This window comes from Leopardus geoffroyi, chromosome C1 (genome assembly GCF_018350155.1).
Source record: "Leopardus geoffroyi isolate Oge1 chromosome C1, O.geoffroyi_Oge1_pat1.0, whole genome shotgun sequence".
Taxonomy (NCBI): Eukaryota; Metazoa; Chordata; class Mammalia; order Carnivora; family Felidae; genus Leopardus; species Leopardus geoffroyi.
Window position 1 is genome coordinate 75073037 of NC_059328.1, and position 23029 is coordinate 75096065.

Genomic DNA, 23029 nt, shown 5'->3' on the forward strand with positions numbered 1-23029 from the left:
AAAAGTACAAACCACACCCCAGTTTAGCTAGCTGTGCACCTTACTGGTCAGATTGGCGCGCTGGGGGTGGGAGAGAGAAAAAGGCAAGATTAGCAGCTTGGGTCGATAAGGGGCAGGAGAATAGATAAAATTTGAGCCCCGAAACTCTTTTAAGTACAGAGGTTAGAAAGGCGCTCGTTTAACGTTAGGCCTAAACTTCAACAAGAAAAAAGAAGTGGCGCTGGGGGGAAAAGCTCCCAAGTTATACTGTTCACCGTGGGGCCGTTAAACGCAGCAGAAAAGCGGGCGTGTTTTTTCTTCGTCTTCCCGCCTCCCAAGAGACACGAGCCCAGTCCTTTCCCCTGGTTTTCACCCCGGCGGGGTCCAATGGCTGCCGCCGCCGCGTAGCCGGGTCGGAAAGCGCCCCGCCCCCCGCGATGCTCCCGCCCTCGGGGTCCTCTCCGCCCCACCTCTCCCTCGCCACTGGAGGTAGCGGCCGCGGCCGTCACGTGTTCTGGCAGCCGCCAAGTGAGGCCGCTTTTGCGACGCAGTGACAGCCAAATGGTGCGACAGGAGGAGCTGCAGCTGCGGCCGCAGCGCCCCGCAAGGAGAAGCTTGAGGCGGCTCCTGGCGTCACCCAGAGGGAGCGACTGAACGAACAAAATCCGGCGCGGGCGGGCGGCGGCGGCGGCGGGCGGGCGGCGAGGGGGAGCCCGCTCCGAGTGCCTTCGCTCCCCGCCGCGCTCCATGAACCGGGCGAAATAAGCCGCGCCTCCAGAAGGGGCTGCGCCTCCATGAATCCCTAGCTTTTTTTTCTTTCGCTCCCCGCTCCTCACCCCCCACCCCGCGTCCCGTCCCGCCTTCTCCCTTCGCCAGCCGCGGCCGCGGCCAGGTGCGGAGTCCAGAGCGGAGCGCAATGGCGTCCAACCCCGAACGGGGGGAGATTCTGCTCACAGAGTTGCAGGTAAGGGCCGCGGCCCGGGCGGGAGGCGCTGGCGGAGAGAGGGAGAAAGTCTGGCGAGGGGTCGGGGGCCCAGGGACGCCGTGCGGCCGCCGCGCCCCTAGCCCGCTAAGTGCGGAAACTCGGGGATGTCACTCGGGAACCGCTTCCTTCGGGAGCCGGACTCTCTTCCCCCGCCAGAGCTCTGGCCTGCCACCCCTTTAATTTGACTCTGCCTGCCAGTGGGACCCCATCTGTGTCGGCTGTCTGCAGCCGGAGTCTGCTCCCACCCGGTCCCCGGAGCGGCCAGCTCACCGCCCCCTCCCTGGTGTCAGAGCCGCTCGCGGACGCCCCTGCAGCCCCCTCCCTCCGCCCGGCCAGGCCCCGCCCCGCCTTTCCCTCGTACACCGCTCCTTAAACTCCTTTGAATGACTCCCAAGCTGTTTTCTCGTCCCTCCCCTTCCCCTCAGACTCCGCACAAAGAGCGCCCCCATAACTTCCAGCCCCTGGACAAGTTTTAAAAAAACAAAACAAAACAAAAAACCGTGTCTCACTAAATGCTTGCCTAACTTCACTAGCCCTCTTCAGGTGACCGCCGAATTTCTTGAATATGAAGGCTGCCCTTCCCCCCCCCCCCCCTTTTCTTTCTTTTCCTTTTCTTTCTTTCTTTTTTTATTAACCAGATGATAGCTGTATGGTCCTCTTGTCTACTGCTCCCTACTCAGATCTGGAAACTTAGATGCTGATGCTTTTCAGGCTTTCATTTTCCCTCCCGTTTGAACACCAGAGAAAGAGCTACAGAAGTTGTTTACAAATGAGCAAGCAGTGGGCTAAGGGAAAGTGTTGGGCACCACATGTCTGCAGGAGACGAGGACAAAATAGATCCCTTCGTTACTTAAGTCTATGTCGAGTAGCAGTATCATTGTTTTCCATTTACGGCTAGATATTTAATGATGTAGGCACGATTTTTGTCCTTAAGTCTGTGATGTACAGGGGTACCTACACTACTGTGTTGAGTTTATTTTTTATTACTTTGGAGTTTTCCAGAGACGTTCACATTTGCCTTAAAATTTTGTGCTTGTTTTTGACCTAAGATTTATTTTGATTTGTTTTGCTATAGACCTCTTCTAGCTATTTGCTATTCGATTATTGGAGATAGGACTTAGAAGAAAAATATACTTACATTTCTTTTTGTGCGTTGAGCATTTAATTCTTTTAAAAAGATTGAATCTAGATCCTGAAGGGTTGGTTCTTGATGATGCCAAAATTGAGTATTGCAACTGCTTCTAAATTTTTTGCTGTTTAAATATATTTTTCAATAGATCCCTTTATAAGCTTGGTTTGTTGTTAAGCTAAATGTAAGTTTGAAGGCATTGTTGTAATATTCGATATTTCCTGAACGAAAGTAGAGATTTCAACAAGGTGTACTAGTGCAGGGTTGCAAATTTGGAATCCTTTGAATCAGCTTTGAATTTCCTGTCTTTGGACATGTTGCTATGTAGTATTCCAGTTACTCTTAGCCTTTTTTTTTTTTTTTTTAATTTTTTTTTTCAACGTTTATTTATTTTTGGGACAGAGAGAGACAGAGCATGAACGGGGGAGGGGCAGAGAGAGAGGGAGACACAGAATCGGAAACAGGCTCCAGGCTCTGAGCCATCAGCCCAGAGCCCGACGCGGGGCTCGAACTCACGGACCGCGAGATCGTGACCTGGCTGAAGTCGGACGCTTAACCGACTGCGCCACCCAGGCGCCCCATTCTTAGCCTTTTATAAGGTGTTACAGCATACCATATTTGCTAAATGAATGGAATTTATTTTTTTATTACTTCACATAAGGTTTCTAAATGAAGTTTGTTTGAGGCATGTTGGAAATGCTTTCTACTGTCTGGTCTTGAAATATGAAAAGCATACTTTGGTTCTGACTGGGAAAAATCCATGAAAATGGACAGGAGCATTTTTCTTTGAATGGAGTTTCTTCAGAATTATAAAGTGTTTGGCATCCTTATTTGTATTTTATAGAAAGTTGTCATAGAATACACTCATTTTGGCACTTGACCTGAAAATATATTTTCATGTGTATTAAAATATAACAGGGATTTTTAATAAGATCAATTTTGACAAGGAAGCAAGTCAAAAAGATGAGAAATTTTAAATATGACTATTTAAAAAATGGGATCAAAGTAGGGGAACAGCTAAAGTTAGACTTTAAAAAAAAAAAAAGTCTCTTCCAGAAAAAGAATGGATTTTATATTGTTACCTTATGAGTTGACAAGTATATCTAAAGCATTTTTATTGATGTATTTGACTCCCAGTTTGTTTTTGTTTTTAATTTTTTAAAGTTTTTTTATTTGAGAGAGAGACAGAGAGCGCAAGCATGAGCACAAGCAGGGGAGGAACAGAGATAGGGAGAGAGAGAGAGCCCCAAGCAGGCCCTGCACAGACAGTGCAGAGCCCCATGTGGGGCTCAAACCCATGAACTGTGAAATCATGACCTGAGCTGAAATCAAGACTCAGATACTTCAGCAACAGGTGCCCCTTGACTCCCAGTTTTAATAAAAGTTACTGCATATGAACTTTATTATGTGTGTTAAATTGAGAACATTATTTATATCAGCATGTAAGATAAATGTTGGCAAAATTTGCTTCACCAAGTACTGTATATCCATCTGTTCAGATGTTTTACTATTTCATTGGGTCATGGAATTAGTAGATAGTAGCCAAATATTTATCAAGTGTGTTTGGAGAACTAGTTTTTAAAAAGCATCTAAGTTGTTTGAATTTATTTAAATTGAGAAATTAATATGGAGTTCTTAATGCTTCTCTGACATACTGATTTTAAGTATTTAAATAATTATGTAGCAAATTTTAAACTGCTGTTTAGTAGTTAAAAACTGTTACTTTGCTATATCTTGTCTAGGGGAATACTTGCCTCTGAAAGTTACATGTTACAGTCTACTTTTAATGAAATTGATACTTATTTTTAGAAACATTGTATATCCAACATTTTAAAGTTATTTTTCAAATTATATTGCAGAATTTGAAATACTTTACTACTTGAGTTGGAATTGGCTTATTAATAACCCTTAGTTGTGGAAAAACAAAACCTGAAACCATAGTGTTTTTCCTTATTAATTATTGTAATATTTCTATGGAGTAATGTTTCTAACTCTTGCTAGTAATTTAGGAGGCTTATTTAACAAGGAATCATTAATGAAGTACACATAAACTTTGATGGCTAGAGGCTTCACTGTATAAAGAAGAATATTTACTATCATAAAAATAAAAAGGCTATTAAAAAATATAAACTTAATTGGCAGTTTCTAATTTTTATCTTGTATAACTAACTTGTTTTATCCTGTTCTCTTTATTTTTTATTTGAGGTAGTAACTTAGATATTTTTGGTGGGCCAAAGAAATTAAAGTTTATTTTTAAGGAAACTGGATTAATGAAAACTATATAAAGAACTCAAAATGAAAATATTGGCTACAAGGAAAAATGATTTCTGTGTTCTGTTGGTAGTCTGTAATTCAGCAGTGCTTTGTTGTTGGGAATAAGGTGTAATTGTCTACAAAAACTAACAGTACAAAATAACCTTTTTGCAGGTTTTCATCATTTAACGATTACCGTTTCTGGTGCAAGTTGTTGAATGTTTGCAGAAATCCTGCCTAAAGATTTTGCATTTCTCTGTAGTCTATCCATAAAATGAACTTTGCTTTAAAATTTTAAGCTCATGTGTAACCAAGCTATGTATTTGGCACTTAGTAGGCACACAATACATTAATAAGAAGACACCCTTCATTTGTCACCTACAATGAAATGTCTTTTGACTTTTCTAAGAGAAATTGACTATTGCCTAAGAAATTACTTAATTTTTTTAAATTTTCATTTCTAATCCCTTATCCCAACAATATTCCCTTGAAAAGTTCAGAAGAGATTTTTGCACTAGTTATACCTTTGTACAAATTTTACCCATTTGGTGGGAAATTGGGTGACATCTAAGTTTTGCAGTTATGTTGGAAAGTAGAAAGCCTCTCTGTTGGAAGAATAAAGATTTTAGGGTGGGTTGGAGGAATGCAGTATGAGAAAGTAAGCAGGATAGGTAAGATGAGTTTTATAATTCTTTTAAGTTATAAACATAATACATGTTCATTGTAGAAAATCTGGAAGTACAGAAAAGCACAAAGAAAATAAAAGGTGCTCATGGTTCTGTTACTCAGAGATAACTGACAAATTGTTCCAATTTATAAATCCCATGGCATTTTGATCAATTTCATGTTTCCACCCCTCCTTTTTAACTGAGGTAAATTTGATATACAATATTTTGTAACTTTAGGGCATACAGTGTATTGATTTAATATTTTTCCTCCCTTTATCCCACTTATTAGAATCTTATTTTTTTAAGTTTATTTATTTATTTTGAGAGAGTAAGTGAGCACATACATGCATGTGTGCACAAGCAGGGAAGGTGCAAAGAAGGAGAGAGAGAATCCCAAGCAGGCTCTGCACTGTACATGCAGGTCATGATCTTGTGGTTCCTGAGTTTGAGCCCCGCATTGGGCTCCATGCTGACAGCACAGAGCTTGCTTGGAATTCTCTCTCTCTTCGTCTCTCTTTGCCCTTCCCTGTACACTCACTCTCTCCCTCTCTCTCTCTCTCTCTCTCTCTCTCTCTCTCTCTCTCAAAATAAATAAACATTAAATAAAGAGAAGAGGTTTGAAGGATTTTAAGATAGAAGTAGCCATATGTTAAAATTTCCTGCCACTAGTTCTAGATACGTGGATCTTACTAGCTTCATTGACTATTTTACGTCAAAGTATTTTGATTTTGAGTCAGTACTGTGAGATACAGTTGAGGTAAAAGGTAAGTGAAGAGGGGCGCCTGGGTGGCGCAGTCGGTTAAGCGTCCGACTTCAGCCAGGTCACGATCTCGCGGTCCGTGAGTTCGAGCCCCGCGTCGGGCTCTGGGCTGATGGCTCAGAGCCTGGAGCCTGTTTCCGATTCTGTGTCTCCCTCTCTCTCTGCCCCTCCCCCGTTCATGCTCTGTCTCTCTCTGTCCCAAAAATAAATAAACGTTGAAAAAAATAAAAAAAAAAGCGAATAGAGGGGCGCCTGGTGGCTCAGTCGTTAAGCGTCCGACTTCAGCTCAGGTCACGATCTCGCAGTCCGTGAGTTCGAGCCCCGCGTCAGGCTCTGGGCTGATGGCTCAGAGCCTGGAGCCTGTTTCCGATTCTGTGTCTCCCTCTCTCTCTGCCCCTCCCCCGTTCATGCTCTGTCTCTCTCTGTCCCAAAAATAAATAAACGTTGAAAAAAAAATTAAAAAAAACAAAAAAAAAAGGTAAGTGAAGAAATACAGTATGGACATAGTAATAGGCAATAGTGATACATAGCATCAATTCTTTGAATAATAAATTGATACAATGTGGTTTTCCAGCTTAGATTTTATTATTGCCTCTTTGAATAAAATGCAGCGTACCTTATTGAATAAGGCATGTCTTTAAATAACTTACCAAATATTTACTACTTAGGTAAAAGTCTGTGTGCTGAAACTAGTGTTACGAAATGATGGGTTCCAAATGGATTATGTTTTTCTGTCATCTCTAGTATAATGCAGACTATTTCTAGTCTTGTACAACTCATCTTCACATATGATCCCTGTTAAAATGGAGAGGTAGAGGGGCACCTTCTGGGCGTTGTCTGTTTACCTCAGGGCTTTGCATCTTATACCTTGGGCTCTTCTCTTTTTGCTTTTCACATTTGGCAACAGTAGATTTTTATGCCTTTTATCAGGTTATTCCTGTGTGCCCCCTTTTAAACAAAAAAAGAGTGGAGTAGTAGTTTGTAAAGATAAGTATCACTTTAAACAATGTTACTTCCAGATGTATGCATGATGTTTAAATAGAATGGTTAATTCTGCATCATTTCCTTGTAAGATGTACTGTGTCGAACAATTATCAAATGTCCGCTCTATTTCAAAAACCTATTTTACTCTATAAAAAAGTCATATAACACTTAATGATTAACTTTGATATACATCAGATATAATGTGATTAACTTTGATATACATCAGAGTTCAAAGTTGGCAGCAAAGTTGGAAAGTAGTTAAAAGCGTTAAAAAGATATTTAAAATTTCAAATGGGAAAACATACTAATGAAAAAGTAGCTTCTAATATCTTAGAGAAGAAGAAATAGAAAACATTTATCTTGATATATGTCTAGTTTCTCTTAATTTTATCTAATAAAACCTTATTTGAAATTAGCTGTATGTCATATATGGTTTTTGCAATCTCACAAAGTAAACTGTGTAATATTACATATATATTATATGTTTAAAATGAAGAACAGAGGGGCACCTGGGTGGCTCAGTCGGTTAAGCCGCCTACTTCAGCTCAGGTCATGATCTCACAGTCTGTGGGTTCGAGCCCTGCATCGGGTTCTGTGCTGACAGCTCAGAGCCTGGAGCCTGCTTCAGATTCTGTGTCTCCCTCTCTTTCTGCTCCTCCCCCACTCATTCTCTCTCTCTCTCTCTCTCTCTCTCTCTCTCAAAAATGAATAAACATTTAAAAAAATCGAAATGAAGAATAGAAAAGCATGGGAGGAGTATATTTGATGATAAATACCTTAGATTTGAAGGTAAATGTTAGCGTCACATTATAAAGATGAACTGATACATAAGAATTACATAACATGGGGTGCCTAGGTGGCTCAGTTAATTGAGGGCCTGACTCAATTTCTGCTCAGGTCATAGTCCCAGGGTCATGGGACCAAGCCCTGCATCAGGCTCCATGCTGAGCATGGAACTTCCTTGAGATTCTCTCTCCCCCTCTGCCCCTCTTCCCCACTTGTGCATTCTCTCTCTCTCTAAACTTAAAAAAAAAATTACATAACGTATGTTATTAGGATCTATTTTAGAAACTTGGAGGTGGTTTGCTTTTTCTAATTAAAGCTTTGCTTCCCTGACTCACAAATACCTTAACTTGTTGGAAAATTGTGATAGAATTTGGAATTTATTTTAGATTATCCAAGACATACTTACATGTCTAAATATCATACATATATTTGTTAAATATTATGTTTTACACACTAATCATATTATTTTCCTTTTCCTGTAGTTGCTACCTTAGTGACTCTCTAAGGAGGTGCTTGTTTTGCCTGTTTAAGAATTTTCATTGAACAAATTTCTTTAAATTTGTTTTTTTTTTTTTTTCTTTTATTAAACGTTAGGTACACTTCATTGGATTAATTATCCATCTGTTTATCATTATAATATGCACCCAGGGACCACCACTCACTCCCCACCTCCCCTAGAAGCTAGGAACTTAAGCTACATGTGGTTTTTCTCCATTCCACCCCCTATCTTCACCTTCTTGTTAACTGAGGTAAAGATCATCTTGAGTCCTGTGTTCATTCTCTTCCTTTATATTTAGTTTTGCTAGATATATAATTTGAAAAGATGTCTTTAGTTTTAATTGTGTTTGTATAATTGTGTTGAATGTAATCTTTCTTAACTTGATTTTTCACCTGTGACTGCTGATTTATTCATATTGCATGTTGCTGTAGTCAGTCGTTTTAATTGCTGTGTAATATTTCACTGAGTAAAGTACTCATCAACTTTTCCCTTGTTGAATATTTGAATACTTACTCTCCCTTGTTGAGCAGTTAGTTACTTTCCAGTTTTTGTAGCGGTGACCAGTGTTACTTTGGAAATTCTGTGCATTTTTCCTATTGTATACATATAAGAGTTTCTATTCATTATATACATGAAGGTAGAATTGCCATCTCACAGGGTAAGTGAATGCCCAACTTCCAGTGTGATTGTACCAATTTATGTTCATATCAGCAATATATTGAGATGAAAGGACCTTTGATTATCCATCTTCTCTGACATTTGATATTGTCTTTTAATTTTTACAAGTCAGAAGAGTGTAAAATGCTGTTTCATTGTCATCTTGATTGTATTTTCCAGATCATCACTAATGTAGAACATTTCTTTTTATGTTTACTGGCCCTTTATGTTTCGTTTTCAGTGAAATTCCTATTCATGTCTCTTGCCTATTTTTCTGTTTTTCTTACTGATTTATAGAAACTCTTTATTTTCTTCACATTAATCCTTTGTGTATATTGTGAATGTCTTCTCTCAGTTTGTAACTTGTCTTTTCACTCTCTTTCAGGGAGTTTGTGGGAGGGACAATTTTAAATGTTTTACCTTTTTGGCAAATATTTAGAATAATTTACATCATTGTGATCAGCAAGGCTGTACTTAATATCTTATTCTGGATTTGGTATAGAAAGGGTAAAGTTATACAGTTTTGACCTTTGGTTCACAAACTGTCCAAATGAACAACCATAGAAAGTTGTATCATATAAAATGTTGTATCACATACTAAGGACTCAAAAGTTAGTTGAGTCAATTAAAGAATAAATTCATGACCAAAAAAAGTAGGGAAAATTATATATGTAAATAGTTTATCAGCTGCTGGTTTTTCCCATTCCATACATATCTCTTCCGTACAAACTATTATTAATTATTAATATTTTTTCTTTAAAGAATAAGCTGGACAGTTATGTGCATAGCTTGTTAATAAACTGCTGGAGTTGATCTAATGCCGGAGTTGATTTAATGCTGGATATAAAAAAATTATTGCAGAATTTACTGGTATTTACAAACCTGGAATCTTTTTTTTTTTTTTTTTTTTTGAGAGAGAGAGAGAGAGAGAGAGAGCATGCAGGAGCAAGTAGGGGAGGGGCAGAGGGAAAAGGAGAGAGAGAATCTCAAGCAGGCTCCACGCTCAGTGCAGAGCTAGACCCTGGGCTTGATCTCCTGACTGTGAGATCATGACCTGAACCAAAATCAAGAGTCAGACACTCAATTGACTGAGCCACTCAGGGACCTCTACAAACCTGGATTTTTTTTTTTTAAGTTTATTTATTTATTTTGAGGCAGGGAGGGGCAGAGGGAGAGAGAGCGAGTCCCAAGCAGGTGCTCCACACTGTCAGGGAGGAGCCCAGTATGGGGCTCAAACTCATGAACCATGAGATCATGACCTGAGCCAGAGTCTGAACCTCAACTGACTGAGCCACCCAGGAGCCCCCAGACCTGGAATCTTAAATGCACTTCTTGTCACTGCTGTGGTATCTTTTGATGGAAAAAAAAAAAAAAGGCTTAGTTTTAATTTTAGTCAAATTTGTCAATCTTTTATTATAATTGCTTTTTGTGTAAGAAACTATTCCTTACTTTGGATCTAACAGTCACCTATTTTTCTACTATGAGTTGTGGAGTTTTGTTTTTTATATTTAAGTCCATACATCTGGAGTTGATTTTTGAATACAGAGTAAAATAAAGGTCTGAGTTATTTTTTAATTTTTAAAATATGAAATATATATCAATATTTCTTGTAATGTAAATTTACAATAGAACATTTTTCAGTTTTTGCAGCAGAAACATTTCTGAATAGCCTTATTTAATTTTTGCAAGCTGTAAGTTAAGGGTACATCCATACTAGGTCATGTGATGAATTATACTTGAAGTTATCCTTATCTAAATCATTAGATAAGTACCAGCTTATGGTTTTTCTGTTTCTTGTTATATCCTCTGAAGCAGTAAGACCCTTGATTTACCTCTTAATTCTGCATCACATTCCCCAGTTGTGGCTTAAACCTTCTATATTTTCTCAAGTCTGATCTATTCCTGCTGCTTTGTTCTCAGCAAATGACTCACCTAGTCACTGCCTCTACTAAGTGATACATAGTATTTAATAATCTGAGTTTCCCCAACTTTTCTTCTCTTCTAAGATTTCTTACTCAGTTCTAAGGAAAAATTGACCTCTCTAAGGCTATAATTTCCTAGACTTCTGCTTCTTTTGGAATATCATTCCATTCTTTGCAGGATGGGGCTTTCATTCTCCCCTTTTTTCCTAGAAATAAGTTCACATCTCTCCTTTAAGAAAATGCTTTTTTAAAATACTGTTTTCCCCTCAAGCTTCTTTTAATTTTCACATTCCTTAAAGGAAATTTCTTAGCTGTGTTTATTTTATGCCACTTATTTCTAAACTTTTAAAAATATTACATCTGTCCCAATTTTTCTGTTGAAATTCTTCTCTTAAAAGCATCAGTGACCTTCTACTTCCTCTAGTCTTTTGGGGCAATTGATACTGCTTTAGCATCCTGAAACTCTCTTGTTTAAACTAAACTTTGTGGACCCTGTACAATATTGGCTACTTTCCTTCATCATAATCTGCCTATATTTGTTACTATTGCTTTTCTTTTAATAACTCCCTCCCTAGTTTAAATGTTCTGCTTGTTTCTAGCCTGTTTTTCCTCTACTGTACTCTTTAGATTAACCACCAGAATTAATCACCTTGTTTTGTCAAGGTTGCAGGGAATAGAAAGCCATTTAAATTAGCTTAAACAATAATTGGATTCATTGGAAGGCTACAGGGACATCGCACTTAACCCAAAGGTGGGATATATAGCCATGTCCCATGAGTACTGAACAGGAAACTAAAGGCTTCCTTTTCTAGGGCTACATGTTCTCATATCTCTTCTTAAGTATGTGCATTGCTTTATATTTCCTGTATACTGGTTTTCTTTCATGTGGTCCCCAAAAGGCACTCCCAACTTCTGAATTTCCATGAACTCTGTAAATCTAATATCTACAGTTACTTGACTCATTTATTCTGTGCCACAATTCTAAATTCTTAATGAGGAAATTTGATTGACCCCATATAGAACATGTACACCTGATCTGGTCAACTATGGCAATGGAGGGATGGAGTTCTCAGCACTGATAAGTGCAATATGACTGCAGGGACTCTTCTGTGAGTTAGAAATAGGGGCTGTTCTCTAAGAAGGGACTGTAGGTTAGAAAGCACTTTTCTGTTTAAGCCCTTTTAGTTACTTCCCATTAATTATATAATAAAATATAACAGACCTTCCATCATCCAGCTATTCTCAGTCTTTTCAGAGTTTTCTCCCCATATGTTATTCTGTCGTATTAAACTATTTGCAGTTCTTGGAATGACACTGCTTTATACCTCTGACTCTTTGTATTTACTGTTTCTGACTTTAAGAATAGTAGTATTGAGGCACCTGGATGGCTCAGTCAGTTGAGCATCCAACTCTTGAGTTTGGCTCAGGTCATGATCCCTGGATAATGGTATCAAGCCCTGCATCGTGCTCTGCCCTGTGCATGGAGCCTGAGATTCTCTCTTTCCCACTGCCCTCTCCCCAGCTCTATCTCTAAAAAAAAAAAAAAAAAAAAGCAGTATTGATCATCTGCCTGAAAACTTTTGACAAATTGGACACTGCTTAAAATTCTACCAAGAAAATTCTACATTCACTGAATGTATGAATATATTCATATCATATAATTAAGAGAAATTTTCTTTAAGATACATTTTTGATAAGTAAATTTAGTGATTGGTCATGTAGCATTTTGACCCATTGGTAAATTTGCCTCCTTCCCATTTTGCAGCTCCTGTTACTGAGTATATCACCCAATATAGGAGTTAATTGTTAAATTCTATGTGTGTCCCTCACTTTTTTTAAATTTTATTTTGAGGGGGGGAAGGGTAGAGAGAGAGAGGGGAAGAGAGAAAAATCTCAAACAGGCTCCATACCATAAACACAGAGCCTGAGGTAGGGCTTGATCTCATGAACTGTGAGATCATGACCTGAGCCAAAATCAAGAGTCGGACACTTAACCTACTGAGCCACCCAGCACCCTTGTCTCTCCCTTTCAGTATAAGAATTAGGTCTTACTCATCTTTATGTACTTAGCACCTGGCCTATAGCTTATGCTTGAATAAAATAAGTGACTGATTTCTGTGACTGATTCATAACTGATTTATTACATCTGACTTCTCTATATTTTTACATATTTTTTTTTCTTTTAAGTAGGTTCCATGCCCAGCACAGAGCCCAATGTGGGGCTTAAACTCATAACCCTGAAATCATGACCTGAGCTCAAGAGTCGGACCCTCAACCGACTGAGCCACCCAGGTGCCCCTCTATATTTTTTAAAGTTTACCATTCTTCTGGTTGCCTATGCTAGAAATCTGCTGGTCACTTTTATTTGACTACTGTCTCAGCCTCTTCAGTTGATTTTTCTAATTATGCAACTTGAATTCATTTATTACTTTGCTACTGTCCAAGTTTGGGCCCACATTATCATTTGGACAATACAGTATCTTCATATTCCACCTCTACCTCTTCAGTCTCATTCTGTTTTATTTAGATTATGTACCACTGCCAGATTCAATAGTTGTCTCCAGCACTCAGTGACTCCTTACTGCCTGAGAGATATAGCCCTAATTCCTTAGCTTAGCACTGAAGGCTGTCATTATTGTAGTTACAAATTACCTTTTAATCCTTGACTCTTTTCATTCAAGTAGCTTATTTTTCAGGCACTCCATGAGTAGTAATGTTTTTTTACCTATATATATTCTTTCTATATTCTATCTACTGGAATGCTTTTTTTTAAAGACCCAATTCAGATTCTCCTTTTTTCCCCTTACCCCTTGTCACGTGTAACCTGTCCTCAAAACTTAAGCAGGAAATTTTCTATCTCTTATTTATTTATTTATTTATTTTATTTATTTATTTTTTCAACGTTTATTTATTTTGGGGACAGAGAGAGACAGAGCATGAATGGGGGAGGGGCAGAGAGAGAGAGAGGGAGACACAGAATCGGAAACAGGCTCCAGGCTCTGAGCCATCAGCCCAGAGCCCGACGCGGGGCTCGAACTCACGGACCGCGAGATCGTGACCTGGCTGAAGTCGGACGCTTAACCGACTGCGCCACCCAGGCGCCCCTCTATCTCATATTTATTATATATTGCATTGCACTATAGTTGTTTGTATCCTACCTGATTTCTCTCTCCTTAGCTGAGTGCTTAAAATTATTGAGGATATCTTATAAATTATTATTTATAAACTTATTATTATAAATTATTGGGATATCTTATCTCTTTAGTCCTAAGCAGGGCAACTTGTTCATAGCAGCTACTTATTGTTATTGAATAAATAAGTCACATGTCTGAAAATCCTCAGGTTTTACATTTATTACTTTAAACTTTTCTCTGCTTTTGTTTTAGTATTTATGAAGAAGCGTAACCGCATCGCATCATTTTTCTTTAGATAAAGCTACTTGACAGGTACATAAGTTTATTTTCTTCAGTCATAATAATTGAGTTCGCCATCTCAGACTGAGAATTTTCTATTGGCAGAGTGACAGTGTCTTGATATAACTGAAGCAAAAGTATTAAAACTAATAAGCTTCATTATTAAAAACAAATTACAACTTCATATTGGTGTTTTATCGCTTAAGACAATTCTACTGAAGTAGAGCTATTATCTCCACTTTATAGGTAAGAGAGCTAAAGTTTAGAGAAGTTAAATAACTTCTCCATAGTCACATAATGAGCCTAAACCAAGATGAAATCCAGGTCTCACTGCCTTGAGAGCACAAATTCCTCTCAACCCACATACTGTAGTTCCTCTTTCTTTTGGCATTTTTCTGTGCTTCTTTTTATCCCAAATGCATCTCTACTCCAGTAATCACAGCATGTTAATAACCACTGGGTCAGGGACCAGTGCTGTTCATGATATTTTCACACTAAGGACAATGTATGAGTATGTATTCTGCTGTATATGTTGATATAAAATTGTGAATTTTTAACTAAAGGGGTGGACTGTCCTCCATTCTGAGATTTTACCATTCTACTTCTCTTTACTTCCTTTCTTGATGTCAAAAAGTACTATTTCTTAATAGGTGATGAAGATGGGATGCCTGGGTGGCTCAGTTGGTTAAGCCTCCCAACTCTTGATTTTGGTTCAGGTCATGATCTCACTGTTGGTGAGATCTAGCCCCATGCTGGGCTCTGGGCTCATAGCGCAAAGCCTACTTGCGATTCTCTCTCTCCCTCTCTTTCTGCCCTTCCCTTTCTCCTTCCCCACCCTCTCAAAATAAATAAATAAACTTTAAAATATGATGAAGATAATTGTAATGTCTTAACTGGCAATATAATAAATCAGTAACTATATATATATATATATATATATATATATATATATATATATGTGTGTGTGTGTGTGTGTGTATATAATCTGCCAAATTTCTTCTTGGAATTTACTAATCAGTAATTTCAAAGCCTAGTTAAAATCACTGGTCTAATAGGTAATTCAAGTTTTAGAATCCTATAAACCTAGGTTTAATTTTTCTTTTCTAATGTTTATTTTTGAGAGAGACAGAGTGTGAGTGTTGGAGGGGCAGAGAGAGAGGGAGACATAGAATCTGAAGTAGGCACCAGGCTCCAAGCCGTCAGCCCAGAACCCAAGGCAAGGCTTGAAGCCACAAACCATGAGATCATGACCTGAGCTGAAGTCAGATGCTTAACCGACTGAGCCACCCAGGTGCCCCATAAACCTAGGTTTAAATCTCATATTTAACACATGTTAGCTGTCTGGCTTGGTAAGTGTTATTTAGCAACATGAGACAAGTTTCCTTATAAGAATGGGGATAATTTCTGGCTCAGAAGGTTATTGTATTTGTTTTTAATTTTTGTTAATGTTTATTTTTGAGAGAGAGAGAGAGAGCATACACGTGAGTGAGGGAGGGGCAGATAGGAAGGGAGACAGAATCTGAAGCAGGCTCCAGGCTCCAAGCTGTCAGCACAGAGCCTGATGCAGGGCTCGAACCCACAAACCATGAAATCATGACCTGAGCTGAAGTTGGACACTTAACTGACTGAGCCACCCAGGCACCCCAGTATTTTTTTTTTTTAATAATGATGTACATTATACATAAAGTGCCTGGGATATAGTAAATAGTAACTCTAGTTTAATACTAGGCTAGTATTTAATACTAGGCTACTACTAATACTACTATTTAATACTAGGCTAGTATTTAATACTAGGCTAATACTAGTTTAAAACTAGTAACCCTAGTTTAATACTACACTGACAGCCTAGTTGAAGTTGGGTGTTAGGGACCTAGAGAGCTGGTCATGCTTCATAGGCTAATTGTTTTCCCTTCTTTCTTCTTTTGCATCATAGAGGGTATAATGAGGATAGCTATCTGCAAGTGTGTGTATTTCCGTGGTTGTCTTCATTTAAAATAACAGTATGCTGAAATTAGGTGGGTAAGAATAATTAAAGAAATCATAGGTTGATATATGATGAACTTCTACGATTGAGTTTTCATTTAAGAATCTGTGGTTTGGGGCTGCCTGGCTGGCTCAGTCAGTAGAGTATGTAAATCTTAATCTCAGGATCATAAGTTCAAGCCCCACATTGGGCATGGAGCCTACTTAAAAGTAAAAAGAAAATCTGTGGTGTGTTATTTGTCTTGCAAAAAATATGTGTTGCAAATATGGAGCTATAGACCAGTTATTTCATGAAACTGTTTAAGTTCAGATCCTTATTTTTTCTTTCTCAGAAGCTTTTGGACTTTTTATAAATTTGAACTAAGGTTATGCATCTGCAAAGTCCAGAATGGTCCTGCACATTTCAGCACTAGAGAAACAGATTTATGGTAATATACTTCTGAATATTAATAATAATACCAACTCTGTAGTTGAATATGCTTGAACTTTGTGTATATTATAGTAAATGTCCAATTGTTTATTGCTTATTGGTTAGCATAACTGACTTTCTATTTTGTTGCTATAGAAATCTTATCTTTGAACTCCGGTATCAGGAGGGTGTTCATTTTAGTATAAATTGTTGTTCTGGTACATGTTTTCATTGTATTAAAACCTCCTGGGGCGCCTGGGTGGCTCATTCGGTTAAGCGGCCGACTTCGGCTCAGGTCATGATCTCGCGGTCCGTGAGTTCGAGCCCCGCGTCGGGCTCTGTGCTGACAGCTCAGAGCCTGGAGCCTGTTTCAGATTCTGTGTCTCCCTCTCTCTGACCCTCCCCTGTTCATGCTCTGTCTCTCCCTGTCTCAAAAATAAATAAAACGTTAAAAAAAAAAAAAAAAACACCTCGTAAAACTCTATACAAAATCCTACAGTTAGTTTTGGTGTGTCTTTTCAAGGATGGTTGAGTAGCCAACAGGAACTTTAACTGTCAGATCTAAAGCAAAATTCTTGCTTTATCAAATCCCTAAAAACACTGTACTAAGTCTATAAAAAGGGAGTGGGGGAAGAGGGAATGGGGTAACTTTCCTTTTGCTCTCTTTGAGCAACCTCTTTGAGGTTGACAAAATGGTGGATAATTCTTTTAGTATAATATAATGGTAATTATAGAGAAGGAACCAGTTATAAAGGTACCTCATATAAAATAGTCATGTTGGGGCGCCTGGGTGTCTCAGTCGGTTGAGCGTCCGACTTCAGCTCAGGTCACGATCTCACGGTTCGTGAGTTCGAGCCCCGCGTCAGGCTCTGGGCTGATGGCTCAGAGCCTGGAGCCTGCTTCGGATTCTGTGTCTCCCTCTCTCTCTGCCCCTCCCCCATTCATGCTCTGTCTCTCTCTGTCTCAAAAACAAATAAACATTAAACAAAAAATAGAAAAAAAAGAATAGAGTCATGTTGAAAAACTATGAGTAGTGTTAGTAATATCACTCTATATGAAGCATTTTTGAATTATAAACCACCTTGACATGTATTATTTCTTTGATTCTTAAAATGACCCTTTGAGTTAGGAATGGGGAGGGATTGTTATACCCAGTTTTCAGGTGTTCATGTTTACTCAGCCAATGTCTGCTTTAACTGGAGCCCTTCTGACTCCTATTCCTTATTTTAGTACTCCACACAATTCTAGTTTTATTAACTTCATGGTGGTGGTTTTTTCTTTCTTTAGTATACCTAAAAAATAGTTAAACATTTTCAAAACTGTTAAAACTGAATGTGACAAATATCTTTTTTTCAAGGGAACTGAGAATGAGTATAAAAGGGAATATATAATTTGCCATCTAGTTGTAAGTATTCATGGTACAAATTTCTTTGTAGTATTTTTTTTTTTTTTACTTATTTTTTTTTAAGAGAGCGAGTGGGAGCAGAGGAGTGGGGGAGAGGGAGAGAAAGAGAGAGATTTTCAACACAGAGCCTGAGGCTTGAGCCCATGACCCTGGAATCATGACCTGAGCCAAAATCGAGAGTCACGTGCTCAACTGACTGAGCCAACCAGGCACCTCTGTAGTATTTTTATAATATAAAAATGCTGTATAGGTGTGGTGATTCCAGCAGAAGTAGTGTGTAACTTCTGGAGAGTTTATCGTGGTTTGAAGTGTATGTAAAATTTAAAAATCGCTTAAAGAAGCAATTACTTCTATAAATTAAAAGAGGTCAGTCATGTTACTCACAATATACACTTGCAAAGTGAGTATTTTATATGCATGAGATATTTCAGTGAACTGGAAAAATACTCATGTTTTATATCTTTTAAAGGAATAATATATTTCTCTCTGATGTTAAAGTTTAGTCTGCATTTATTTCTCATTTATGTCTGTTTATGGGGGTAAGGTGTTACAAATTAAAAAGGTGTTTAAAAAGCCTAAAAATAAACTTTGTTTTATAAGCCTTTTCCACTTGAGCATCTAGCAGCTTTCCTAAAATACTTTGCTGTAATATGTTAACACTCTTACTGATCATGGCAGTTAGGCCTAAATACATTCAGATAGATTTTTGAGGAAAAGGATGATCGCTTTTGTTTTTGTGTTCCACATTAATTTTATCCTTCTTTCTTGTGTGTGTTATTTTTTTTATTTATGGTGGTATTCTTATCCCTACCCTAGTTTTTCCTTGCTACGTTCTTGACAACCTGAGAGTTGTACTTTTATTATGCGCTTTCACTAAAATAGTCTTCTAAAGAAGTTAAAAATAACTGGACACAGTTAACAAATAACTGAATATATTTCTAGGTTTTGTTTTTCTTCTTGCTCAGTGTGTGACTTGTTCGAGGCCAGCTCTGTTGACAGTGCCTAAAACCAAATCAAACCAGACAACAAAACACCAAACACTCTGCAATTCAGCTTTTTGACTTTACTTTGTCTAGCCTTGTGACTTTTTAAAAGAGCTCCAATATACTCTGTCCAGCTTGATCCCGTAGAAGTAAAATCCTCAGATCTTGGTTATGGTGTGGTAATGCAGTACAGCTTGATTCATGGCAGGGTTCCTGTAACTTTTTCTCAGCAAATATAATGTTTCCTTCTCTGAGAAGCACTTTATTTCCTTTATTGTTGACTTTCTATTTCCAGTTAGCTGTTCTATCAGAGGTATTTATTTGGTCACATTGTGATGCTTAAGAATTGTTTTTGAATTATGGTAAAATATGCACATTTATCATCTTAACCATTTTTAAGTGTGCAGTTCTGTAGCATTATGTACATTAATCATGTTGTGCAACTATCATCACTATCTCCAGAATTCTTTTTATCTCAGCTGAAAATCTGGTCCCACTAAACACTAATGTTCCATTACCCCATTCCCCAGGTCCTGGCACACAGTATTCTGCTTTTTGTTTCCATGAATTTGACATGTAAGTGGAATTAAACAGTGTATGTCCTTTTGTGACTGGCCCATTTCACTTAGCATAATGTCTTCAAGATTGTTAGCTATGATTCCTTCCTTTTAAAGCCTGAATAATATTCCATATATGTATATACCACATTTTGTTTATCCACCAGTCCATCAGTGGATACTTGAGTTGCTTCCTTGTGGTGCTTTTCTTTTAATAAGGATAGCACTGTTGGAGGTTATTGTACCTAGTCATGATCATTTGATAGTCTGTGTTGTTCGATTCTGTAGCCACTAGCCACATGTAGCTATTAAAATTTAAATTAATTAAATATAAATAGAATTTAAAATTTAATTGTTCAGTCACACTAACCGCATTTTAAGTGCTCAGCCACACGTGGCTAGTGGCTGCCATATTGGGCAGCATTGATACATAGATCGTTTTGATCATCACGACAGTTTATTAAACAGCACTGGATAATGAATGCACAGGTCTATTTTAATACCTTGATTTTAGAGAAGATGGAAAGTCTCTTGTGGATTATAGAAATATATTTATATTTGAATAAGGAAATTTATTCTGTTTAGAAAATTATTAATGTCTGTTTAAAGACATTTTTACGGTGACTTCACAGGATTTTGTTCACACTAACTGGAACATGTTAAAAATATTTTGCCCTGGATGAATTTTAAATAAGCCAGTTTTTCAAGTGAAGTTAAGTGATGTCTTAGAAGTTTAATATATTAAAAATATATAAACTGTCATATGTGCCTGTATATATCAAAGATTTACAGAAAAGTAGTTTAAGTTTTAAGTCATATTTCGTGTCCATTATTCTCTTAGGAACATTTGTGCTATAGAACTTGAAGTTTAATTGATCTCAGGTGTAGAAGATAGCAAATGATTTGTAATAATTTGTCTGGGCTCTTCCTGTTGAGATCTTAAAACAACTTACCCTAGAAATTCTGTTTTATTTTTTTGATTTTTACTTTTTTGTTGTTGTTGACATATAACTGACATATAACATTGTATTAGTTTTAGGTGTAAAACATAATGATTTGATATGTGCACGTATTGTGAAATGATTACCACAGTAAGTTTAGTTAAACATCATCAACACATAGTTACAAATCTGTTTTTCCTGTGATAAGAACTTTTAAGATCTACTCCGCTGCTTTCAGATATTTCAAATATATACAGTACTGTTAACTGGAAATTCTGTATTCTTACTCACTTTTACTATCACTGAGATTAGATGAAGCTTTTTTTTTTTTTTCTGATAACCTCAAATGCCGTCTCAAAAACAGGAGGGGCATGTTGTGTGTGTATGTGTGTAGCATTCCCTATATCGCTCTGGATTGTATGTTTTTATTCATAACAATTTGTTGATCTATCACAAGATATTTTTAAATGTTTGAAACAGTTTTTGAACATGCTATGTTTCGAATTATTTTAACCTGGTAAAAATTGCTTGAGTTTGAGAAGGCATTTAAATCTAGCGTTTTTTAGGTAACTTAAGAAAGACTATTAAATCCTTGAGTATGTTATTTGAAAGACTTGAAGCCAAAAGAATAGAAGATCTTTTATTTCTAAGAATAATGGTTTATGCACTTCTTATCAAAAGTAAATACGAAATTGATCTAATCTCATTTTTGAAAATCTAATGAATTTTTCTATACTAAAACTTTTGACACTTGCATTAATTTAAAAACAATTTTCAGCTAGAACTGATATTAAAGAATAAAAAATTAGACTGTTGTTTGTTCTGATTTTATGGAAAAAGAAAGGAGTGATATTGTTAAGAACTCTGAAAGAGCTATCTTTTGGGGCTTAATTACTGGAGTTGAGTTAAGAAAGAATACCAGTTCATATTCCAGCTCTTTGGAAAATAGAAACTTTCGTTTTTCTGTTAGTAACTTGGCTTACTACAATTACAATTAATGAGCTGGTATAATAGTAAGTGACTGAAGCTGAGGAAAGTGAATAAGTTTTTAAAAATAGTTTAGTAGATACCATAAAAAACCTTCAATAACCAAGAGAGTAATGCAGATTTAAATGAAAGGAAAATTGTCCTCTCACTGTAGATTTTCTTCGATACAAATATCAGAAACAAAAAGCAAAGAGTTCAGGAAAAGTTACCAAACCAGAATTTCACAGTTCACTATTTGAATACTAACATTTTGTTTTTACCTGATGATACTTGCAGCAAGTTTTTTAAATATCTAGGCAAGGATATAATTTATTAATTCAGTCAATTGGAATGCCTGTTGTGTTCCTGCTATTGTAATCAAATAAGAGTAAATGAATTGTGATAGTATTGTAAAGTTAAAACAAACACATTTTTTTTCATTTCAGTAGTTCCCAGAGAAACTTTTTTATTCTGTTTCAAAAGTTGCACTATTAAGACTTGTCTTTGAGAAAGTCATTCTAAATGGTGATTAGTTCTTGTAATCTGGGCAATCTTATGATTGCCAACTAGACACTACATGAAAATTTCTTATTTACAACCTTTCATTTGCATAAAAAGAGTAGTTAAGGGCTTGCATTGTTGAAAGGATTATATATCAAAATGGAGCCATATAATTTTAAGTAACACTACCTACAGCTTTAGAAAACTGATCAAAATTAATTTTTATGTTACTTAGAAAAAATAATTTTTAAATGTCCATAAACTGTAGAGCAGAGGTCACAACTAACATGACTTCAGGGTCTAGACAAGTAACATAAATTAGTGGAACAGGTGAGTGTAAGGGACATACACATAGTGGGATTGGCAGTGACTCTGCATACAGGTAAGCAGGTATGTGTGTATAGTATATACACAGCAACATTGGACCTGGCCTCTACCCTTTAGAACACACTGTTCAATAATACTTCCTAGGATGATAGAAATTATATATGTGTATGTGTGTATGTATATACATATGTCCTTCTAGACTTACAGTGGTGATCATTTCTTAATGTCTATAAATTTTGAAACACTGTGTTATACACCTACTAATATAATATTGTATATCAACCACACTTCAGTTTTTAAAAAAGAAAGGTTATATATCCTTTTGGTAACTGTTTAATATGGTAGGTACTAGCCATATGTACATTGTGGCTAGTACAGCTGAGGAATTGACATTTGAATTTAATTTAATTTAAATTTAAATATACATAGCCACATGTGGTTAGTGATTACTGAACTGACAGTGGAGCTCTAGAAACTAAATTCAGTTGCTAAGATAATCCTTATTGTCCATTCTGAATTTTTTTGTATTAATAACCTGGGCCTGTTCTTTTAACCAAAATATTGAGGGAAAGCAACTCTAATATTTCACATTTCTTTATCCCAGAATGCTCAAGACAATGGCAGAAGTAATCCATGTATAATTCATATTTGAAATAATAGGGTACATGGGTTTATAATTTTTCCTGTATTTTACTTTTGATGCATTTTTACTTTTTTGTGTATTTGAAGGAAGGCCAGTTTATTAGACAGTATTAAGTAGTATCTAGGAACAAAACTGATTGCCATTTGGTTTCATGCAGTCCGTGACTAGCACTAACGCTGATTACCATCCTGGGGGGCGGGAGGACCCAAATTATTCATTATTAAGTGTTTCTTTGATACATAATGCCTTAGTGACATCCCATCGATCTGCAATGGCATC

At 37.2% G+C, this 23029-nt stretch overlaps 1 protein-coding gene across 2 annotated transcripts in view; it reads left to right on the plus strand.

The window, feature by feature from the left end:
• The first annotated feature begins 524 nt into the window (after positions 1-524).
• PKN2 (protein kinase N2) overlaps positions 525-23029 on the plus strand; it is a 130434-nt gene continuing 107929 nt past the window's right edge. Inside the window, exon 1 of one of the 2 annotated variants that reach the window (XM_045478172.1) lies at positions 525-943. In XM_045478172.1, coding sequence (XP_045334128.1) covers positions 896-943 — 48 coding nt within the window. In that variant the 5' untranslated portion in view covers positions 525-895. The remainder of the gene's footprint in view (positions 944-23029) is intronic. The other variant, XM_045478171.1, reaches the window with a different exon arrangement.